This window comes from Capra hircus, chromosome 14, assembly GCF_001704415.2.
Source record: "Capra hircus breed San Clemente chromosome 14, ASM170441v1, whole genome shotgun sequence".
In the NCBI taxonomy this organism is placed as follows: domain Eukaryota; kingdom Metazoa; phylum Chordata; class Mammalia; order Artiodactyla; family Bovidae; genus Capra; species Capra hircus.
Genome location: NC_030821.1, coordinates 20,876,074 through 20,898,836, shown reverse-complemented (window position 1 = coordinate 20,898,836; position 22,763 = coordinate 20,876,074). Strand labels below are relative to the sequence as shown.

The window sequence follows — 22,763 nt, the reverse complement described above, 5'->3', positions numbered from 1 at the left end:
TTGGACCATCCCTGAAAAGTGGCCAGGAATGCAGCTGTGTACTCTTTTTCTGAGGAGGCAGCTGAAGTCACTCAGGCTAAAGCAATTTGCCCAAAGTCAGCGTCAACAGGTAAAGAATCTGTCTATAATGCAGGAAGACCTGGGTTTGATCCCTGGGTTGGGAAGATCCCCTGGAGAAGGGAATGGCTATGTACTCCAGTATTCTTGCCTGGAGAAATCCATGGACAGAGGAACTTGGCAGGCTACAGTCCATGGGGGTCACAAAAAGTTGGACACAACTGAATGACTCACTTTCATTTTCTTTCACAATGTCAACAGGGGTGGTGAGTTGAACTAAAGATGGTAGGAGGGTGGATGTGGGCTTTGGGTCTCACATGTAGATTCCTACAATCGCCAGCATGCACACTAAACTCTCCACCACTTTGCTTCAGGAAATGGGACAAAGATCGTAGGGTTTGGAGGCAGACAGACCTGGATTTGAACTCCAGCACAGCCAGACACTACTCCCTGTGCCGCGGTGGCCTTACCTTTCCAAGCCTGTTTCCCAGCCGGGGAATGAATGATGCTGCTGACCACTTACACTGTGAGGGGGAAAGATAATGCCATGTATATACACAGGGTGTCTGGTTCACCGTAGACACGGAAATGTTGTTTCTTCCTCTCCGCCTTCCCAAAAGATGAAAGCTTGAGCCTTGACAGCTACAACTCAAGACATTTTTCTTCTTTTCCATCACGCCCCATTAAAAGGAGACACACAATAACAGACTTCTAGCTGTTCCCCCAATTCCAGGAATTTATTTGGCATTAATGTGAGGTTGTTCAGGAAACATTTGATGGCAGCAACTCCGCCGAGAGCCAGGATACTAGCCTCCAAAGGCAGGAGTCAGGCCATGCCTCGGGCAAAACTCTCAATATGTTATGTTAGCTGCTCATTAGTGTCCTACTCTCTGCAACCCCATGGACGGTAGCCTGCCAGGCTCCTGTGTCCGTGGAGTTCTCCAGGCAAGAATACTGGAGTAGGTTGCCATTTCCTTCTCCAGGGTGGCATTAACATGAGGTTGTTCAGGAAACATTTGATCTCAGCAACTCCACCAAGGCCCAGGATACTAGCCTCCAAAGGCAGGGGTCAGACCATGCCTTGGGTAAAATTCTCAAGAGCTCCCCAAACCTAAAGCAAATCCTACACAGAACACAGCCACTTGTGCTAGTTCAGGCTAACCAAGTCTAGGGGTTTTTATTTATCAGGTATCTGGTGCCAAAAGGAGTTGTTGCTTTTCAACTTAAACCTCAGATAGATCAAATGCTAGGAGGGCAGTACAACCTGCTTTAGAAAAACAGCTGGCTCCAAGGGAACAGTCATCAATCATATGATGGTGGCACGGGGGGTGGGGTTGGGTGAGTTGGGAGTGGACCCGTGGGAAATCTTTCTAGTCTTAATGAAGTCCCAGGCTGACCGCATTCATCAACAATTGGTGAGTTAATATACCACATTTGTTTTTCTCTTTCTGACTTACTTCACTATGTATAACAGGCTCGAGACATTGCTGTATAGTACAGGGAACCCAGCCAGGCACTCTGATGATCTAGAGGGGTGGGGTGAGAGGAGCGGAGAGAGGTGATATATGTGTAATTATGGCTGATTTGTGTTGTTGTAGGACAAAAACCATCACAGTTTGTAAAGCGATTTTCCTCCAATTAAAAAATCAATAAAAAAACCAATCAGTGAGTACATGCTAGATGCACACTCCTGAAGCAGGCTCAAGGGACAATGGAAGAATACAAAAGAGAATAAGAAGGTCTCTGCCCTGCTGCTGCTGCTGCTGCCGCTAAGTCGCTTCAGTCGTGTCCGACTCTGCGCAACCCCACAGAGGGCAGCCCACCAGGCTCCTCCATCCCTGGGATTCTCCAGGCAAGAATATGGAGTGGGCTGCCATTTCCTTCTCCAATGCATGCGTGCCTGCTAAGTCGCTTCAGTCGTGTCTGACTCTGTGCAACCCTATGGACAGCAGCCCACCAGGCTCCTCTGTCCACAGGATTCTCTAGGCAAGAATACTGGAGTGGGGTGCCGTTTCCTTCTCCATCTCTGCCCTGAGTCTTCTCATCAAACTGGTTTTTCTGCAGACCCTTAGGTGAACAGCGAGTCTTGCAATTCTTCATCTACATAAGGTAGCAGCTAATATATACATGCAATTGTGGAAATCACCACACACACACCCCATCCCTAAACTGCTTCTTTGCTTCCTTTTCCCAGGCTCAAACTAGAACATGCATCAAAGGAGGCCTCTTCTACCCAGTCTTCCTTTCCTGTTGTCCTAAATGTGCCTTTTTTTTCTCTCTCTCTCCTTTTAAGGTCATGTTTTTGTTTCTCCAAGAGAAACTCACATTTCCTTTCCAAACTCATGGATCTTATATTACCGCCACCAGGAGAAATTCTGGGTTGGTTTCATCCTCCTTTTGGGATTACGCCCCTGCCTTCAGGTCACATCCACATCCACATCTCTGAGGCTCCACCTACCTTTCCTGGACCGTGCCAAGCCTTGCTGACAATTAGACACTGGAGAGAGGAGGGGGCTGGGAGCAAAGAAGGGAGAGGCTACTCAGCCAAGAACCAGTCCAGGCATCGGCTAATTTGTTTGGCAAGGTCTGGCTACTCTAACGAGAATAATAAAGCAAACCCAAAAAGATGAAGCTTCTGAGGATGTGAAGGCTCCACTGGGAGGCCGGCCACAGACCACAGTTTCGTGTGCCCAGAGCTACATCCATATTTACTTCTCTACCTTAGCTGAATAGTTGAGGAGACAGCTCTGGAGGAGGAAAACAGGAGTCCTCAGCCTGGAGAAACGGGTTGGAGAGTCATGTCTGGAGGCGGCCCCAAGCTCCCGAGCAATTCATTGGCATGGGAGAACAGGCAGCTACAGAGCTCCCCTTGTGTTGTCTGCTGGGCTAGGGAGGGGTGGGGAGGAGACAGCCGATGATCTATCAGCTGCTTTTCAATCAAAAAGGTCCCAGGTGACTGGAGCAAATCAAGGCTTAACAGAGAAAGAAAGAGCGCCCCACCGAGACAGTTCCAACTCGTGAAGCATCACTTCTGTCACATTCTTTCTGCCAGTTATCACCTATTAACACCAGGCATGAGACAGAGGCCAGTGGGAACTGAAAGATGTGGTTGGTCTGATGGGATGTGGATTGGAGCAGGGCTCTGAATGCGAGGTGCGGCTGCTCATAGGCATCAGCTGCCCCATCACCCTTCGGAAAGTGATCTGAACTATGGGGATCGCTAGGGAGGAGAAGGGGACGACAGAGGGTGAGATGATTGGATGGCCTCACCAACTCAATGGACATGAGTTTGAGTAAGCTGTGGGAGTTGGTGATGGACAGGGAGGCCTGGCGTGCTGCGATTCATGGGGTCGCAAAGAGTCGGACACGACTGAGCGACTGAACTGAGCTGAACTACCATCCCCTACCAGTGACCTTTCATTTCCTTCGCAACACGATTTCGAATCTGTAACGCTTTGTTCATTTACCCTGTATTACCTGCCTCCCCAGGCTCAGTGCCATTAAAATCGGCAGCTGCCTCTTCCACTCCTGGACCCTTGGCATCAGAACAGTGCCTGGCACCCAGACAGCACTCCGTGGGTGAGCATCAGATGAATGAATCCAAAACGTTCTTATACTACCCGACAAGGAAATTTTCCACACCAGGTGAGGATTGCCTTTAACCCACAAACACGGCCTGTCAATCTGAACGGGACTACTGAGTAGACATGGGCATGATGACGCATGCTTCATGAACAGGTTCTTCCGGAGAAGGGAAGCTTTAAAAAAGTGCCCAAGAACCCTTAGCTGGTGGCCCGATGATGTCCAAGGGAACGCTGTGAAGTACTAACAGGTGATCTTGCGGGAGCCAAAGGCAGATCGGGAGAGGCCAGTGGATACTGCCTGAGCCAGACACAGAAAACGCAGGAAGCTCTAGCCTGGAGTACGAGACACACCAGGAAGAGACGGTGTGTCAAAAGCCCTGGATGGAATAGGAAGAAAATAATTTTCTCTTTATTTAAAAGATTTATGTATTTGTGTATTTTTTTGGCTGTGCTGGGTCTTTGTTGCTGCATGCGGGCTTTCTCTAGTTACAGCAGCTCAGTCATTGTGGCACACAAGCTTTAGTTGCTCTCTGGCATGTGGGATCTTCCAGGACCAGGGATTGAACTGCTGTCCCTTGCATTGGCAGGCAGATTCTTAAGCACTAGATCACCAGGGAAGCCCAATCCTTTTTTTTTTTTTTTTTAAAGCAGATTCGAGGCAGCTGAGAGCTGTGTTAACAGAAGCTTCAATCAGAGGTGGGCCTGTCTTGTAAGCTGACACCTTTGGTAGAAATCTTTGCCCTTGAGGAAGACAGGACAACTTGTGGCTGGTGAGGTCTCAGGACTGGAAGACCAATGATGCACTTCAGCAATTGTCTGAACGCTTAAAACTGAAGCTATCTGCTCCTTGATCTTATTTTGGAAATACTTAGTACACAGCATTGTTCGCTGAATCTGAAAACACAAAAGCTGTGTGTTGGGCTTATCAGTGTGTGCCATCTCCCCCCGAGTGCTGTGCTGGTCATGTTGCTCAGATGTGTGATCCTCACTCCCAGCCACACAGTTTTCAGTGCGGTTGGAGCCTAGGCGGGGTGGGCTCTACCTGGCCCCCTTTTAACTACCATACAGTGGGGAGAGCTTTCCTGAAGCACCCGAGGCTCCATTCTTATCTGTACACTGGAGACAACAATATCCACACTGTGAGGATCAGTGATATGACGAAGTGCTTAGACCCCAGGCTGCATGTAGAAGACCTAAGAAAGATGGGACTAAGCACAGCTTTCTGGCCTTTCATTCTTATGGTCCCTAACTGGAACTCATCTGCTGCCAGTTAGCATGTTAAGTGATACAACCACTTTGGAAAACTGTGTCAGTATCTGTTAAAGTCAAATATATACCCACCCTATGAGCCAGGAATTCTACTTCTGGGTATATACCCCAGAGAAGGGAACGTCTACCAAAGGGCACAAGCATGTTAACAGTTGGGACTTCCCTGGTGGTCCAGTGGTTAAAACTCCCAGCTGCCAGTGCAGGGGACACAGGTTCAATTCCTGGTCAGGGAACTGAGATCACACATGCCACATGATGTGGACAAAAAGGAAAAAAAGAATACAAAAAAGACTAAATATACATGTATATATGTAACATATACTTTAAGCAACTATCAGTTCAGTTCAGTCGCTCAGTCATGCCCGACTCTGTGACCCCATGAATCGCAGCACGCCAGGCCTCCCTATTCATCACCATCTCCCGGAGTTCACTCAGACTCATGTCCATCGAGTCAGTGATGCCATCCAGCCATCTCATCCTCTGTCATCCCCTTCTCCTCCTGCCCCCAATCCCTCCCAGCATCAGAGTCTTTTCCAATGAGTCAACTCTTCGCATGAGGTGGCCAAAGTACTGGAGTTTCAGCTTTAGCATCATTCCTTCCAAAGAAATCCCAGGGTTGAGCTCCTTCAGAATGGACTGGTTGGATCTCCTTGCAGTCCAAGGGACTCTCAAGAGTCTTCTCCAACACTACAGTTCAAAAGCATCAATTCTTCAGCGCTCAGCCTTCCTCACAATCCAACTCTTGCATCCATACATGACCACAGGAAAAACCATAGCCTTGACTAGATGGACCTTTGTTGGCAAAGTAATGTCTCTGCTTTTGAATATGCTTTCTAAGTTGGTCATTGTTATGCTCCGAGCCCATATCTCCGAACCGACCGAGAGAGCAAGTCCACCACAGTAATGCAAAGGCAAGAAGGGAGTTTGTTTATTCCTAGTGCGCTAGGGCCCAAGTCTCATCCCACACAAGGGAATCCGACAAGAGCCCCGAACAAAGGAGTATGGCGGCTTATATACAGGCAGTTCTTTGTCTCAGTTACAGGAGTAGCTGGCGTTACATGATTGGCCAGGCAGGATGAGCACATATCCTGTCTCTTTCTGGTAAACATGACTCAGGTCCTAGAGACCGTCGTTTGGTTCCTAACAGTCATAACTTTCCTTCCGAGGAGTAAGCGTCTTTTTTAATTTCATGGCTGCAATCACCTTTGCTCTAATAAAAATTAATTTTAAAAAAGAACATTAACAGCTGTATTGTTCACAACAGCCCTAAACTGGAAACAACCCAAATGTCCTTCAAGTACGAGTTAAATGGTAGTGTATTCATTTAATGGAATATACATGGCAGCGGAGATGAGGAAATTTTTGCAACTCACAATACCATGGATGATTCCCACTAGCATAATGCTGAACAAAAGAAGCTGGACCCAAAAGAGCACATACTATATGATTCCATTTATAAAAGTCAGAAATAAACAAAACTGATCTCTAATGCTAGATGTCAGAGACTGGTTATGTTATGGGGGTGGATGGTGACTGGCGCATCCAAGTCCCTATGGTCAGGGGCACATGGAATATTTGGAGTAATGATACTGTTCTGTGTCTCCTTACAGATAATGGCTACATGTGTGTGTCACCTTATTAAAATTCATCACACTTAGGACTGACTTGAACATTTTTCTATATGTATGGTATATGTAGTAGATTGCTAATCCTTTGCTGTCTATCCACTGCAGACAGACTCCACTTCCTTGTCTTGCTGATGTTGGGTTTGTCCATGTGACTTACTTTGACCAATAGGAGGTCAGAGGGTCTGATGGGAGCAATGACATGAAATGGTTTTGCCCTCTTGGGTTTCCCACAGGCATAATAAACCCCAGAAAGCCGCTGCTCTTTTAGCCTGATTCCCAGAATAATATACATGGAACAGACTAAGCTAGACCTGGAGCCTGAAGTCAGGTCTAGCCATTCAAGTTGTGGTTGATTGCGAGGAGAAAGATTCCTGTTTTAAGCCACTGAATGTTGATTTGCTTTGTCATGCAGCATTATTGTGGCAATAGCTGACTAATACATTATTCTTCAACAAAAAAAGGACTTTAAGATCCAATTGCTCTGTTTTTCTTATAGTCACTTGTTTCAACTTAATGTTACTGACACCCATCTCTAGCACTTATAGGACCTATTCATGTCATCTATCAAGCGAATTTCAGTTTCCTTGTCTATAAAATGGGATGGTGCTTACTTTACACGCTCTTGGGTGGAATGAATGAGCCAGGAGACCTAAAGCGTGCGTGCTCAGTCGTGCTGACTCTTTGCGACCGCATGGAGTATAGCCCACCAGGCTCCTCTGTCCTTGGGATTCTCCAGGCAAGAACACTGGAGTGGGTTGTCATTTCTTCCTCCAGGGGATCTTCCTGACCCAGGGATCAAACCCACATTTCCTGCACTGGCAGGTGGATTCTTTGCCACTGAGCCACCTGAGAAGCCCAGAAGACCTGAAAGCATGACACAATTTTAAAGTGATGGATTTTAAAGTGAAGGCACACTCACACCGGGTGAAGCTGCTTCCTTCCTTTTGTGCACATCTTGGCTCAAAAGGTGAGGGTGCGGTGTGGGGAGCAGGCTGGAGAACAAAAGTCAGGGCCTGCCCTAGAGCAGTGACCGAGCTTCTGGGCATCGCTCTGTGGGACCCAGACTGCCTTGGGAGATGGCAATGATGCTTGGGCCTCTAGAAGGTCAGCAGACCATACAGGACCCCAGGAAGGCCACCGCTGCCCTCAAATCTACCCCCCAGCCATGACCCTCTGTGTGTCTGAAAAACTACCATCAGTGTTTCCTTTCACGGGGTTATGGTGCTGGGTGTCTAACCAGCCCCTGTTGAATCCTTACTGCCTTCCTCACTGCACTTCTCAGTTCCCAAAGAGCAGGCCCATCTGTTTTCTCATTTTGGTATCATTTCCACTGTGTGGATAAGAAACCTGAGACTCTGGAGGACTGAGTGATTTCTGCAAAGCCACTTAGTCCAGGAGTATTGGAGCTAAATTTGCAACAGGTTTTCTGACCAAAGCTTAGAGAGGCAACTCACTGATGTGGGCAAGAATTCTATCATTAGATAATCCAGTTGGATCTTCAGACATACAATAGGTGGCACTGGCCTGAGGGATAGGAGCAGTGAATTTTGACAGAGGAGACGGGAAAGACAGGTATTGAGTGAGCAGGTAAGAAGTGGACTTTGAAGTGGGTTATGGGGGATGGTGAGGGAGTGAGAGGGAAGAATGGAGTTGGGGCAGGTGGGGAAAGACTGCAGACCCCTGTGCTGGTCTGCTAAGGAGCAGTCAGGAGCAGCAGCAGGAAGAGTCCTTCCCAAGAATGGCTCTGAGAGAAAAGAAAGAATCAGAAAGGATGCCAGCCAGGTCCAGGGACTCTGCAGCCCCACTCCATCTCCAATAGCAACAGTGTGGGGTGGTGCCGTCACCACATCCTACAACAGGAGCCCCGCCCCGGGGACCCTCCTGCTGCCCGCCTGGCTGGAGGGTTAGGTAAGACTCCAGGCTTGCCTCCTACACGCTGGGCTCTGGTCTCGTTCCCTGCCAAGCCCTGTGACGGCCGACTGCCTGGCCTGGGACTAGTTCCTGCAACCAGTACAGTCCTCACTATCAAGATGTGACAGCAAAGAGACCCTTGAACAAAGCTGTATTTAAACAAACACACACTTCCTCTAGAGCCCAAATATCAAGGACCCATTTCCGCTGATTCAACTAAACACAGCAGCCCTCAAGGCAGGGGGTGGGAGGTGGGGCCGTGCTGTTTTCTTTGCAACGATTTTCACACGGGTGGGTGGAGAATTTCCTTTGGCAAGGTGAGCCATCACGGCTGCTTCCGTGGATGCAGTCTCAGCGTGGCTCTACCCGAAAGCAACCTTCTCCCCCCTGACTCCGGTCCCCAGTCTGTTCTGCGGCTATGACCTACCTCTGCAGTTCGCAGGCTGTTCTGTTTCTGGGCCAGGGGGCCTGAGCTGAGGCTCTGAGGGTTCGGGCACTGGGTCCCACAGCTCATCTTCTTCTCTGGGTTGGATATTCCACTCGGGGCTGTCGATTGGGGCACGCCGTTGGAGGTCACACCATCTTCCAGCACACCTGCGGGGAGGGAAGCAGAGCATGGGACTAGAGTCTTGCCTATGGCAGTTGCTGCAAACAATCCCCAAGACAGCAGAAATGAAGAAATAAATGTCACCCAGAAATCCCATCATGCAGAGCTACATTTTTCTATAAGAAGACGTGTGGGTTTTTTCCTCTTCCTTTTTAAAAAAAAATTAAAAAAATACTTTTTGACCACATGGCATGCCGCGTGCAGTCTTATTTCCTTGACCAGGGATCGAACCTGTGACCCCTGTGTGTTGAAAGCCTGTAGTCCTAACCACCAGACAAGTCCCCGTTTTTAAAAAAATGAGAATTTAAAATAATTTTGTAACCTCAAATTATTACTTAATAATACATCATTGACATTTTCCCACATCCTTAAGTATTCTGCCATACACTTTGTCTGGTCTGTCACTGTATGGATATGTCACTATTTATTTAACTAATGCTCTCTAATTGGATATTTATTTTTACCTTTTCATACCAAATGTTACAGTGATGAAAGCCAGTGGGGCTAAAGTTTTATTCTTAATTATCTCCTAGGATAAATTCCTAGAAGTGGGATTACTAGTTTGAAGGCAACACATTGTTTTTTACGTAATTCCATTTCAAGGTGTTGGACTGAGTAGGTGGTTCCTCCCAGGGAAGGCCAAGAAAGGACAGAATGAAGTTTAAATATGGCCTCAGTGAAAAGCAAGAGGGTGGAATTCCCTGGTGGTCCAGTGGTTAGGACTCCGAGCTGCCACTGCTGAGGGCGAGGGTTCAATCCCTGGTCAGTCAGGGAACTAAGATCCCGCAAGTTGTGGGGGGAGGCCAAAAAAGAAAAAAAGGAAAAAGAAAAGCAAGAGGAGGACTTCATGGATAAAGAGTATTTAATTGAAAAGACAAAAGGTGGTCCAGGGAGCACTGGGGGTGGGGGTGGCAAGGGCGAGACAGGAAGACAGCAGAGGCTGTGATGGCCACAGGGAGGCCCAGGGCAGAAGGGCAGGCCAGTCCCTCTGCTCCTCCAAGGCCAGTCAGCAATGACGGAGCCGCCTGTGAGGGTAGGACGTTGTGATACAAAAAGAAACATACATTTGGTCTTGGTCCCCGGTTCCCGGCACAGAGCTCCTAAAACCCTTGTCATTTCCTGAGTAATAACGGGGACAGCAGCACCTTCGGTGACAACATTTTGTATTTGCTCACGTTTCCTGACGCAGAGCTCCCAAACTCCTTGGAATTTCATGAGTGACAGGAAAGAGAGGAGCGCTATTTGTTATAAGGAGGGCACTCCTGGTGGCCGCTAGGTGGCCCCCTTCAGGATGAGGGCTGGTTGCCAGGAAGACCTGACCTTGAGTAGGAGCTTGGAACTTTCAGCCCCACCTTCCAGCCTCTGGGGAGGGGAGAGGGACTGGGAACTTGAGTTGGTAACTGATGATGCCTATGTGATTAAACCTCCCTAAACATCCCTATGTGACAGTGTTTGGGGGAGCTTCCAAGTTGGTGAAAGCATACAGATGCTGGGAGGGTGGCACACCCCAGCTCCACAGCTCAGATCCTGTGCTTAGAACTCTTTCAGACCCTGCCCTGTGTACCTCTTTATCCAGCTGTTCATTTGGATCATTCATAATATCCTTTACAAATAAAATGTAAACATAAGATATATTACTTATATGCCTATTGGCTAATTGTGTGTGTGTGTTTAAATTTTTGAGTCTTTTGCCTGTCTTACTTTTGGGGTGTTGGGTGTTACTTTGTGGGTCTTAATTTTGGGGTGTTTGCTTTCAAACTTAAGGAAAGTAAAATCCTTTCCCAGAGTGTTGAGAAATCTGGCATGAGGCAGCAGAAGCTGTGTATCTGATACACTAAGAGAGGGAGGGGCAGAGCTGATGAGGCTGCAGTCTCCGTGCAGCTAAGGGAGGGACCTGAAGGACACACATGTCCACATGCCACCCACCTGCTCTGCAAAGTGCTAGGAGGCTCCTGACCATGGTCACAGGATAGAAATCCAAATTCAAAACACTAAGTCAAAATGGAAGATGCCTGATCGAAAGTTTTCTGACTGGCAGGCACTCTGGATAAGCTCCAGATGTGTTGAGAAATGGCTGGATTCCTTCAGCTGGGCTCACCCCAAATCTTTGTGCTCCTCTTCCTCCACCAGCTGGCAGCCTGCCCCCCTTCTCTTCCCATTCTCCCTCCATCCTGCATCAGCAGTGCTTCAAACGCATATGCAGACACCCCAGCATACATACTCAATCTCCATCCCCACTGCCCCCTGCAAACAGCTGCCCCTCGGCCTAGGGAAATGCAAACCGGGAGAATAACTCAGGTGAAGAGGCCCATGAAGACCCTGGAAGCAGGTCTGTGTGATTTGGATGGGTAATTCCAGGATCCTGGCACCCACAGAAGAGTCTAAAGCAGAGCTTCTTATCATGGTCCACTGTTGTTACTGGTCTGCTGTGGGATAACTATAAGAACTGAACACAAGCATTTGGAAATGTACGGATGTGAGAGCTGGACCATAAAGAAGGCTGAGCATGGAAGAATTGATGCTTTCAAATTGTGGTGCTGGAGAAGACTCTTGATAGTCCCTTGGACTGCAAGGAGATGAAACCAGTCAATCCTAAAGGAAATCAACCCTGAATATTCATCGGAAGGACCGATGCTGAAGCTGAAGCTGAACCTCCAATACTTTGGCCACCTGATGTGTAAAGCCGACTCACTGGAAAAGACCCTGATGCTGGAAAAGATTGAGGGCAGGAGGAGAAGGGGATGACAGAGGATGAGATGGTTGGATGGCATCACTGACTCAATGTACATGAACTTGAGCAAGCTCCAGGAGATAGTAAGAGACAGGAGAGCCTGGCGTGCTGCAGTCCATGGGATCTCAAAGAGTCGGACACAACTGAGCAACAACAACAAATGACCATCTGACATCACTGGAACATCCAAGGGTGAACCTGTCCAACTGAACTTATCTGGTTGAAGAGGGTATAGACCAGTTTCAGTGTTGTCAAACTCATGAGGTTAGTCACAATTGCTGCGAGCTGGGTGTTAATCATATACATAGGACCATTTATTTATCTGTGATGTGAAAAGAAAAGCAATTTGGCCAAGAGCAGACAGTGGAGAACACAGAAGCCGAGAGGCAACAGGAAGTGGGACCGGGCACAAGGCAGAGCTCCAAGCTCCTGGCACCTGTTCTACTGTCCCATAGTATTTCACTTACAAAACGCAAATTTAGACAGAACTATTAAGAATTTCAGGATGGCACCTGCAGGGCATTAAATCCTAAGCACAGACCGCTTCTGAGCCTGGCAGGCCCTGTGGGGCTGCCCTGGTGGCACCCCCAGGAAGAGCCAGTCCTGACAACACAGGTCGAGGCAGAGCTGCTGTGGCTGCGGTGCATATGGTCAGTCCTACCCTCTCAGCAGCCCGCTGACTCCCTGCGTGTCTCTGCTGAGGCTCACGACTCCTAGAAACATTGCCATTCATTTGGTCTAGTGTTTTCAGTTTTCACTGGTGGCTGAACAAAAGTTAGAGCTCCTTCTTAATCCCCAGTCTAGGGACTTCCTCAACGATTAAATGGGAAGAATAATTCCCACTTCCTGGGTTATTTTAAGGGTTAAACAAGACAACATATATTAAGGTTCTAATATGTTTGGTACATGGGCTTCCCAGGTGGCTCAGAGGGTTAAGAATCTGCCTGCAGTGCTGGAGATGCAGGCAGATGTGAGTTTGATTCCCAAGTTGGTAAGATTCCCTGGAGGAGGGTATAGCAACCCACTCCAGTATTTTTTTCCTGGAGAATCCCCATGGACAGAGGAGCCTGGTGGGCTATAGTCCACAAGGTCGCAAAGAGTCAGACACGACTGAAGTGATTGAGCATGCATGTCACTTTGCTCTTATTATTATTTAAGGTCCAACACCAGCCGCCTTGACTCCTCAGGTGCTCCCCTCTATCAGCCATATTAATTACATTCTTGATCTATGAGTCACAGAAGCAGGGTCTATGGAAAGCTCAACGACTGGCCCACTGAGCCTCATGCATGTGTGTGTGTGTGTGTGTGTGTGTGTGTGTGTGTGTGTGTGTGTGTGTGTGCTCAGTTGTTCAGTTGTGTCTGACTCTTTGTGACACCATGGACTGTAGCCCACCAGGCTCCTCTGTCCATGGAATTTTCCAGACAAGAATACTGGAGCGGGTTGCCACTTCCTGCTCCAGGGGATCTTCCCAACCCTGGGACTGAACCCGTGTCTCCTTCACTGGCTGCAGACTCTTTACCACCAAACCACCTGGGAAGCCCATACTGAACCTGATAAATAAGAAAATCCCTGAACATAAGCAGTGAAACAGGGCCAAGCTTGGGGCCTGGCATTGCCAGTGAGCAGGACCATCTGCTCAGTGTGGTCAAGAGGTCACTGCAGGGGGTCAAGGATACGGAGTCATTTACTGTTACTTCTGCCTACAATCCATCAGGTGGTTTTACTGCATGGATTTAATTTGACGTGTCTAGTTCCAAAAATAATAATATTAGAAAACCTGTCAACTATTAAAGTACACAAGGGGAAAAGAATTTTTACCTCATCATGCCAAGATAACAAGGAGGTGATGTCCTTCTGACAGATGCTACTGGTGCCCCCACTCAGGTTGAGTTATCTGACCCCAGCTGCAGTGCATGCTGATGGCCAATAGCTCATGCCTACCCCCTTCTCCTAAGGCCTGTCCTTGGTCAAAGCCCCCTCACTGGGAGAGGCTTGGTTGATTATGTCAGATATAGTCCACGGCCAATAAAAAGTGTGTAGGGGTGTGTGTATAAGAGCCCAGTTACCCACGCCTCTGAGCAGGATAATTTCTACAAAAAACTTTTCTCCAAAGTAACTTGGGGAGGAAGCTGGGACTAGACTCATCCTGAAACTAACACATCTTCACCCAGTGCCCTCCCCTGGCCCACCCTGCTTCCCAGGCTCCCTCCCTCACATGGTTCTCCTCCCAGGAGTATCTCCAGGAGTCAGTTGCATACAATCCCCATCCTGGGCTCTGCTTCAGGAGAACCAAACCTAAGACAGCATATATTCCCTGCATGCTCAATATATTCTTTCTGCCTAATCACACTGACCTTCCCCTCGTCTTCGCCCTGCTCCAGGTCCTAGAACTCTGACTTGAAAAGCGCCATATTCACAGGCTCCCTTGCCCACTGGCTTCTAGTTGGGTGTGCCGGTGGGCATCACGAGCTATTGAGCTGGGGTCTCTGCAGAGGCACGCTGAGGTAAGGCCTTTACTTTCCTAGCTCCCTTCCAGTAGAGTTTCCATGGGTGCCTGTGTCCTCTACACGCTCCTCCACCAGAAAAGGGTATAGAATCAAGAAAAGCCAGAGAGACTGTGTCACTGGGAGGCTCCTGGTGGCTTCGAGGGGAGCTCAGAGGAGTGATGGTAAGAGAGAACAGATGGTAAGCTGTTGAGTAGGGAGCTATAGATGCTCTATCAGTCAGAGTGCAGAGCTGCAAGCAACAAAAATTGACGCCAGTGAATTAAAGTCTAAAAGTGATTCATTTAAATAATCCGAGAAGCTCACAGAATATCTGGAAGGACTGGAGACTGAGACACAGAGGCTGTCAATTGAGGAATAATGTCCCAAATCCTACTATGGAGCTTGTCCTAGCAGCCCCTGGACCCTGGAAACTCACCTTGGCATTGTTGCCACAGTTATACTGAAAAACTATTGTTGTTTTTCTGAAATTCAAGTTAACCAGGTATCCTGAATTTTATCTGGCAACCCTATAGGGTGCCAAGTCACCCAGACTGGGGGGACACTGTTGTGAAAGTTGCATTGTACTAGATCCCGAGCTTCATCCGCATCCCTCCTCCAGGCCAGCCCTCTCCTACCTGGGACCTTGGGGATTGAACCTTATTTTGTAGGAAAAGAAACTGAAGTTTAACTCTGGTTCTGTATACGTCCAAAGCTGGTGGTCTCAGCAAGTATTCATTCACATTACCTTCGAGGAAAAGCTCCCAAGGAGGCAGTTCTCAAATTTTAGTGTTTGTGAGAGCCACCTAAGTGAAAGAAAAAGTCACTCAGTCGTGTCCGACTCTTTACAGTCCATGAAATTCTCCAGGCCGAATACTGGAGTGGGGAGCCTTTCCCTTCTCCAGGGGATCTTCCCAACCCACGGATCAAACCCAGGTCTCCCGTATTGCAGGCAGATTCTTTACCAGCTGAGCCACAAGGGAAGCCCAACAGAGCCACCTAAAGTCCCTATTAAAATACAGGTCCTTACATCCACCCCCACCCCAGAACTTCTGATTCATTGGGGGCTCAGGAATATACATTTTAACAAGTTCTTTCCATCCTTCCTCACCTCCAGTGATTCTCAGGCAAGGAATTCTAAAGACTACACTTCTACGCTCCTGGCATAGAGATCAACACTCCTACTAGTTTTGAAGGTTCACTGAAAAATGCCTACCGCCATTTCTTTCCACAGTGAATTCTGCAGCAGTAAATTGAGGGACATTTGTGTGCCCCTGGGGTATGTCCTTTTTGGACACCCTTCACAAAATGTTCATTCCATCCAGAAGACAAGCCAAATCACTGACTCTGCCAGAAGAGGGGAAACAGCTGTGTCCAAAGCTGGATGACAAATTGCAACCCAGGACTTCTTGCCAGTTTCTTGCTATTTTTGGAAATGGAACTGGGAGAGGGGCAGAGCATAGAAATTAAAGAAGATAGCCAGGAACTGTGCTGGAAGCAGGACAAAGGGCCGTTTCTCCTTAACCCTTGTTGAAGGTGATCACAGATTTCAGTCACTGAAACCACCTGCAAGTCATTCCCTCAACGCTCAAAATCCAAAATGCTGAGTCATAAGCAGTCTGTTTGGGAAGAATCTTCTAAAGTCACATCAGATAAAATTCTGGCTCACCAAACACTATCTGGGCTCAGGCTCTGAATATGTGGCTGATGATAAGTCTGTCTGAACTGAGTTATAAGTTAAATAAACTGCAACTACCCAGCCACTTACTGAGAATTTGTTTCCTCAATTTTTCAAAATGAATTAGAACGGGAAGGTGTTTGTCATTTCTTCATTCTTGTTGGTAATTTCTGATTACACACATGATGTGTAAGAAGCTTATATGTGACTTTTGGAAAATATTTATTTATTTATTTGGCTGCGCAGGTCTTGGTTGCGGCAGGCAGGAGTTTTCGTTGCAACTCATGGAACTCTCTAGATGTGGCTCGAAGGCTTAGTTGCTCCCAAGCCTGTGGGATCTTAACTCTCCGACCAAGGATTGAACTGGAGTCACCTGCATTGTAAGGCAGATTCTTAACCACTGGATCATCAGGAAAGTCCCTACGTGTGACTTTTTGTGTGACTGGTATAAGAAAATCCTTAAAATGGTTAGCAACCCTTACAATCACTGTCACTTGATTTTGGGGAAGGATGGGGAAAGAATTGTTTTTTCAAGTGTATGGGATAACTGAATATCTACACAAAAAAGACTGAAGTTGGGCCCTGTTTCTCACGATATACAAAAGTTAACCCAAAGTGGATCAAAGATCTAAATGTAATCGCTTAAACTATTAAACATTTAAAAGAAAACATTGATGTAAATTTTCACAACCTTGGATTAGGCAATGGTTTCTTAAAAATGACCCCAAAAGCAACAAGAATAAAATGTAGATAAATTACAGATCACCAAAATTTTAAACTTCTGTGCTTCAAAGGATACCATGTGTAAAGTGAGAAGACAATTCACTGAACAGGAGAACAATTTTTGAAATTAGATATCTGGTAAGGGAGTCTTCGGAAAAGGCGATGGCACCCCACTCCAGTACTCTTGCCTGGAAAATCCCATGGCCGGAGGAGCCTGGTAGGCTGCAGTCCATGGGGTCGCGAAGAGTTGGACACAACTGAGTGACTTCACTTTCACGCATTGGAGAAGGAAATGGCAACCTACTCCAGCACTCTTGCCTGGAGAATCCCAGGGATGGGGGAGCCTGGTGGGCTGCCGTCTCTGGGGTCGCACAGAGTCGGACACGACTGAAGCGACTTAGCAGCAGCAGCAGCAAGGGAGTCTTACTACCCAAAACACACAACTCAACAATAAAAAGACATACAGCTCAATTAAAATATAGGCAAAGGAGGTGAAGAGACAGTTTTCCAAAAAAGATACGCTAACAGTTAATAAGCACATGAAAAGATGTTCAAGGTCACTAGTTACCAGGAAAATACAAATCAAAACCACAATATCACTTCAAACCCAATGGAATGGCTATAAAAAAGGACAAATAATGACAACTTTTGATGAAGATGTGGAGAATTTAGAACACTTTTATACTGCCAATGGGAATGTAAAATGGTCCAGTCACTTTAGAAATCAGTCTGGCCGATCCTCCAAAGGTTAGACATAGTTGCCACAGGACCCAGAAATTCCAGTCTTAAGTATACCCCCAAGAGAAATGAAAACCTATATCCACACAAAGACTTGTACATGAATGTTCACAGCAGCATTATAACAGCCCCAAAGTGGAAATACCCTAAAAATCCACCAGCTGATGGATGAATAAAATATGGTATATACCTACAGTAGACTATTACTTAGCAGCAAACACAATGAAATACTGAGACAAGTTGCAACATTGGTAAACCTTGACAACATTATGCTAAGTGAAAGAAGCCAGTTACAGAAGGCCACATATGGTATGATTCCATTTATGAGAAAAGATCAGAAAAGAGGCAAATCTGTAGACAGAAATGTAGATTAGTGGTTGCCTGGAGCTGGGGAGGTTGGAGGGGCAATGACGAGTGCCTGTTAATAGATACAGGATTCTTTTTAAGTGATGAAAATGTTCTAAAATTGTGGGGACGGTGGCAGAGTTCTGAGAATATATGAGCAGCCATTTAATTGTACACTTGAAATAGGTGAATTGTATGGTATGTGAATTATAGCTCAATGAGCTGTAATTTTAAAAATGGTGAGCAACACATTTTAGAATGGTATATCATCTTGAGAAAACAGAGCACATTTGGATTTGAACAGCAACAGTCAGGGAGAGAGACCGACCGATGGACTTCAAGTCCATAAGGATGCCGGCAGTACTCACTTCTCAGTCCCCGAAGGTCATGAGTCCCACCTGGGAGAGCCCCGGAGATGGAGCTCCAGCCTGCCACACCTGCCCTTGCCTGTGGGGCTTGGTGGTGAAAACGGCTCCCCTTGTGCCCTGCCGTGATACCCAGCAGTGTGCAAGAAACACATCTGCTGAGAGCAGCGGGCCCCAAGAAGGAAGGAAAGTCTCATCTGTCCCCAGTGAAATCACCCCTGAATTCTCTCCCCAAAGAGACACTCAGGAGAATGCACACAAGCAATGAACTGGGAGCCTGAATTCTCTCCCCAATGAGACACTCTGCTGCTGCTGCTAAGTCGCTTCAGTCGTGTCCGACTCTGTGTGATCCTATAGACAGCAGCCCACCACCAGGCTTCCCTGTCTCTGGAATTCTCCAGGCAAGAGTACTGGAGTGGGTTGCCATTTCCTTCTCCAATGCATGAAAGTGAAAAGTGAAAGTGAAGTCGCCAATGGGAATGTAAAATGGTCCAGTCACTTTAGAAATCAGTCTGGCCGATCCTCCAAAGGTTAGACATAGTTGCCACAGGACCCAGAAATTCCAGTCTTAAGTATACCCCCAAGAGAAATGAAAACCTATATCCACACAAAGACTTGTACATGAATGTTCACAGCAGCATTATAACAGTGTCCGACTCTTCTCGACCCCATGGACTGCAGCCTTACCAGGATTCTCTCCCCATGGGATTTTCCAGGCAAAAGTACTGGAGTGGGGTGCCATTGCCTTCTCCGAATGAGACACTCAGGAGATCACAAACAAGCAATAAACTGGGAGGTAGCCAAAAGGAAAACTCACAGTCTTCCTTTTCTTCTCCTGACCAATACCCTTAGAACCTGTCGGTCCTAGCCTTTGCTCTCACTTTGATCCCCTCGGTGGCACCTCCCTTCCTTGAAGCTTCCACCTCTGCTCAGAGATCATTACAGAGTAGATACTCCAGGGAGGGGACGGCCATATCTCTGAGTTAATTACCTTGGGGCTGTCTCGACTCTGTAATAAAAACTCACCTCTCTCTCCCATCAAAGAGCTTATTGTTTCAAAGGTACACAATACTGCTATGCTATGAACATAACAATGCCATATGCTTTTCCATAGTCTTCCTCCCAAATTGCCCAAAACACTTCTCTGATATTCTCTGTTCATTTTATCTTTCCTTGAAAAATTTTTCTATTTTTTTTTTTGGTAGTTATAAAGTTACAAAGTTATTTTTGTCTGTATCGAAGAAATATTCTTTAATTGAAGTATAGCTGAAGTACAACGCAGTATTACATAAGTTACAAATGTATTGAATAATTATCTTAAACTTTAAAAATGTCTCCCTTGTATATTAGCTTGCTAGGGCCATCACAACAAAGTACCACAGGCTGAGTGGTTTAAAACAATAGAATTCATGACCTAATTTTACCTTAATTACCTCTTTAAAGAGTCTGTCTCCAAATATAATCATATTCTGAGGTACTAGGGGTTGGGATATCAATATCTCAATTTTGAGGGGACTATCACCTCGCTTTTCCTTTTATAAAATAAATGTTTTTCCTTTATAAATAAACGTTTATATTTTGCTTGTATGAGAAATAGATATTTCATATAGAAAATTGACTATATTGGTAAAAATATATATAAGAAAATGAAAATTATTCATAATCCCACCAACCAGGGATAGCTGTTAGTTGACGTTTTACCTACTATGTCCCCAAACATTTCTCACTGCTTAAATATACAGCTTTTAAGAAATGAGATGAGGCCCTAATCCTGCTCCATTTTCCCCCTTACCTATCACCATTTCTACTCAGCCTTATTCCTCCTTCATCTGCTTCTTCCTCTTCATAGATCACTTACACTTTTATCATCTGTCTTTCAATTAACCAATCATTTGAAAAATATTCAGTGCCTACTGGGGCTTCCCTGGTGACTCAGATAGTAATGCAGGACATCTGGCTTTGATCCCTGGGTCAGGAAGATCCCCTGGAGGAGGGGGGCATGGCAACCCACTCCAGTATTCTTGCCTGGAGGATTCCATGCACAGAGGAGCCTGGCGGACTACAGTCCATGGGGTCACAAGAATGGTACACTACTGGGCAACTAACACAACACACAGTGCCTATTACGTGCCAGGCGCTACGCTGGGTGCTGGGTTACACCTGAGGCTTAGAGCCCAGCAGGGTTGCAGCTCAGGCCTCCCCCAGCCCACCTTCCTTTTCTTACCGCCCCTCCCCGTCCCTTCTAAGTCCCCCACTTCCACACCAGAGGGAATACCAGGGATGGAGGGAAAGACTGAATTCTCATTGGTGGCAGAAGGAAAACAAGAAATTGAACTGGTGCAGACATAATTCTCTATGAGGGATGAAGGGCGAGGCAAGGCAGAAGGGAGTTTGCAAGACAGTAAGTCACATCCATCACGTATCTGATGCCCCCTTCCTCACCCACATGGCCTGGTCTGGAGCCCACCATCCTACTCAGGCTGAAATTGCTTCTTCAGAGAACTGTTTATGTGAGCAACCCCAGGAACCCTAAACAGCGGTGTCCTTATCACAGAACAAGGCGACGAACCGATGCCTCAGAAGGAAGTCCCAGGAGTCGGGTGGGACAGGTCCCCTCCAAGGGCTGTGACATTCCTTGGCCTGCCCATCATGGTCCCATTTTTTGGTAAGCAAGCTTGAAAGGGGAGGCTTACTTTGATCATTTTTTCTTACCCCACATCCTTATGTGTTCAGACAACATATCCTGCTTGTGGCCTGGCTTTTTTCCACAACGTCTGCAGATCTAATCAGTCAGGGATTTAAAAACACCCCAGGGGTTACCTCTCACACGGCTCCAAAGGTGGCTGGCTCCACACTCATCTCCTCAGCCTGCCCTGGACATCTGCTTAGCTGGTGAAATTGTCCTCAGGGAAGTCTTCCAATGCAATTTTCCTGCCTGTTTTCTTTCAGCCTTGGTTCAGTCGCTTTGGGGATGGATAGCCCTTTAAGGAAGGGGCAGCTGGTTTCTTGCTTTTTTTAAAAAAATTCCTTGACATTTCTAAATTTAGTACAACTAGCTTTTATAGCAGGCTCTTGTAGGCCAGCTTTAGCTGGTACTGAATTGTTCTCTTAGGTAGACATTAGAAATTTAGTGATAAAACCTCATTAGATATAAGAAATACATTTGGGTCAATCAGAATCAGGAGATTTAGGTCAACTGAATTGAAATTTTAATTCTTGGAAATTTAAAATTATCCAAAGCAATCAATCAATTCTCTAGCATCTCCGAGCACCTCCTCTGTGCCTACCAGCACTGGGCTGTCCTTGGAGGATGGAAAAGGCCTGCCTGCCTGAGCCCTTCCTGCTTCTGTAATTTAATTAGAAATTCAATAGCTTATTTAAGAATTACTGGAAAATAGACCCATGCAAAATTTAAATAACAAGGTATCATTTCTCACCCTTCAGAGTGGCAAAAGTTAAGAAGTCTGATAATATTAAATGTTGAAAGGTGTCAGGGAGTGAATTCTCTCATAAATTGCTGGTGGGAGTGCAAATAGAACTATCTATTTTGGAGGACCACTGGTAGAATTTAGGCAAGTTTAGAATTGTGCACATCATGACTCAGCAATTTCTTTTTTAAATTTCTTTTGCTGGCTGCACCTTGAGGCATGTGGGATTTTAGTTTCCAGAACAGGGATCAAACCCATGACCACTCCCCTCCCACCCCTCACCCCATGCAGTAGAAGCCTGGATTCTTAACCACTGGGCATCCAGGGAAGTCCCCCTTGACTCAGCATTTTCTGAGTCTACTACTTAGAAAGAGTCTGCTACTACTACTTTCTATCTACTGTAGAAAATCTCTTTACACTGGCACCCAGGCCTGTTGAGGACATTCTTTACACCTCCTATAACAGTGAAAAATGGAATCAACGTAGCCATTCATTAGTTGGATAATTACCAAATTAACTGTGTTTTACCTACATTGTGAAATTCTATACAGTAATTTAAAAAGCATAAAGATTTATGTAGGTAAAAATCCAGTATATAATCTCTTTCTTGGCAAGCTCAGTGGTGTTTGATTCTCTGCAACTGCATGGACTGTAGCCTGCCAGGTTCCTCTGTCCATAGAATTTTCCAGGAAAGAATACTGGAGTTGGTTGCCATTTCCTACTCCAGATGATAAATATGTAAGAATGACAGTTTTTGTATAGGAAAGAAAAAGCTATATTACATACTATGTTATTATTGTTATATTTTTGCATGATACATACACACGTGTATACACATGTGTATATACACACTTGTGTACACACCATTCATCACTGTTGGAATTTTTTGTTCCAGGTCTGCCTGCTCCACTAGTCTGGTTGCTCCACAAAGCCAAGGACCATACCTGTCTTGTTCATGACAAGATCTGGCATGTATTAGGCATTCAAGAAATGTTTGTTGGAAGAGTCCTGAACCGTTCAGCAGGTTGCCAGAGCTAGAATCATCACTTAGAAAGAAGCTGTCATATAGACCTCTGTGTGTTCAGTGTTTCCTCCTGTGATGGACTGAACAGCTGAAATCCCAAAGAAGCAAGTGCAAAGGTGCAGCAGGCGAGCGGTTCCCATGACTGTGGCGGTATCAGGAAGTGGAGGAAAGAGCTCACATAAACAGCATAA

General features: G+C 46.4%; 1 protein-coding gene across 1 annotated transcript in view; it reads right to left on the bottom strand.

Annotated features, from left to right (window-relative positions):
* The window catches only part of BAALC (brain and acute leukemia, cytoplasmic), a 90,204-nt gene that overhangs the window by 8,712 nt on the left and 58,729 nt on the right, over nucleotides 1–22,763 (bottom strand). The window contains exon 2 of the mRNA XM_018058331.1: nucleotides 8,877–9,043. Coding sequence (XP_017913820.1) covers nucleotides 8,877–9,043 — 167 coding nt within the window. The remainder of the gene's footprint in view (nucleotides 1–8,876; nucleotides 9,044–22,763) is intronic.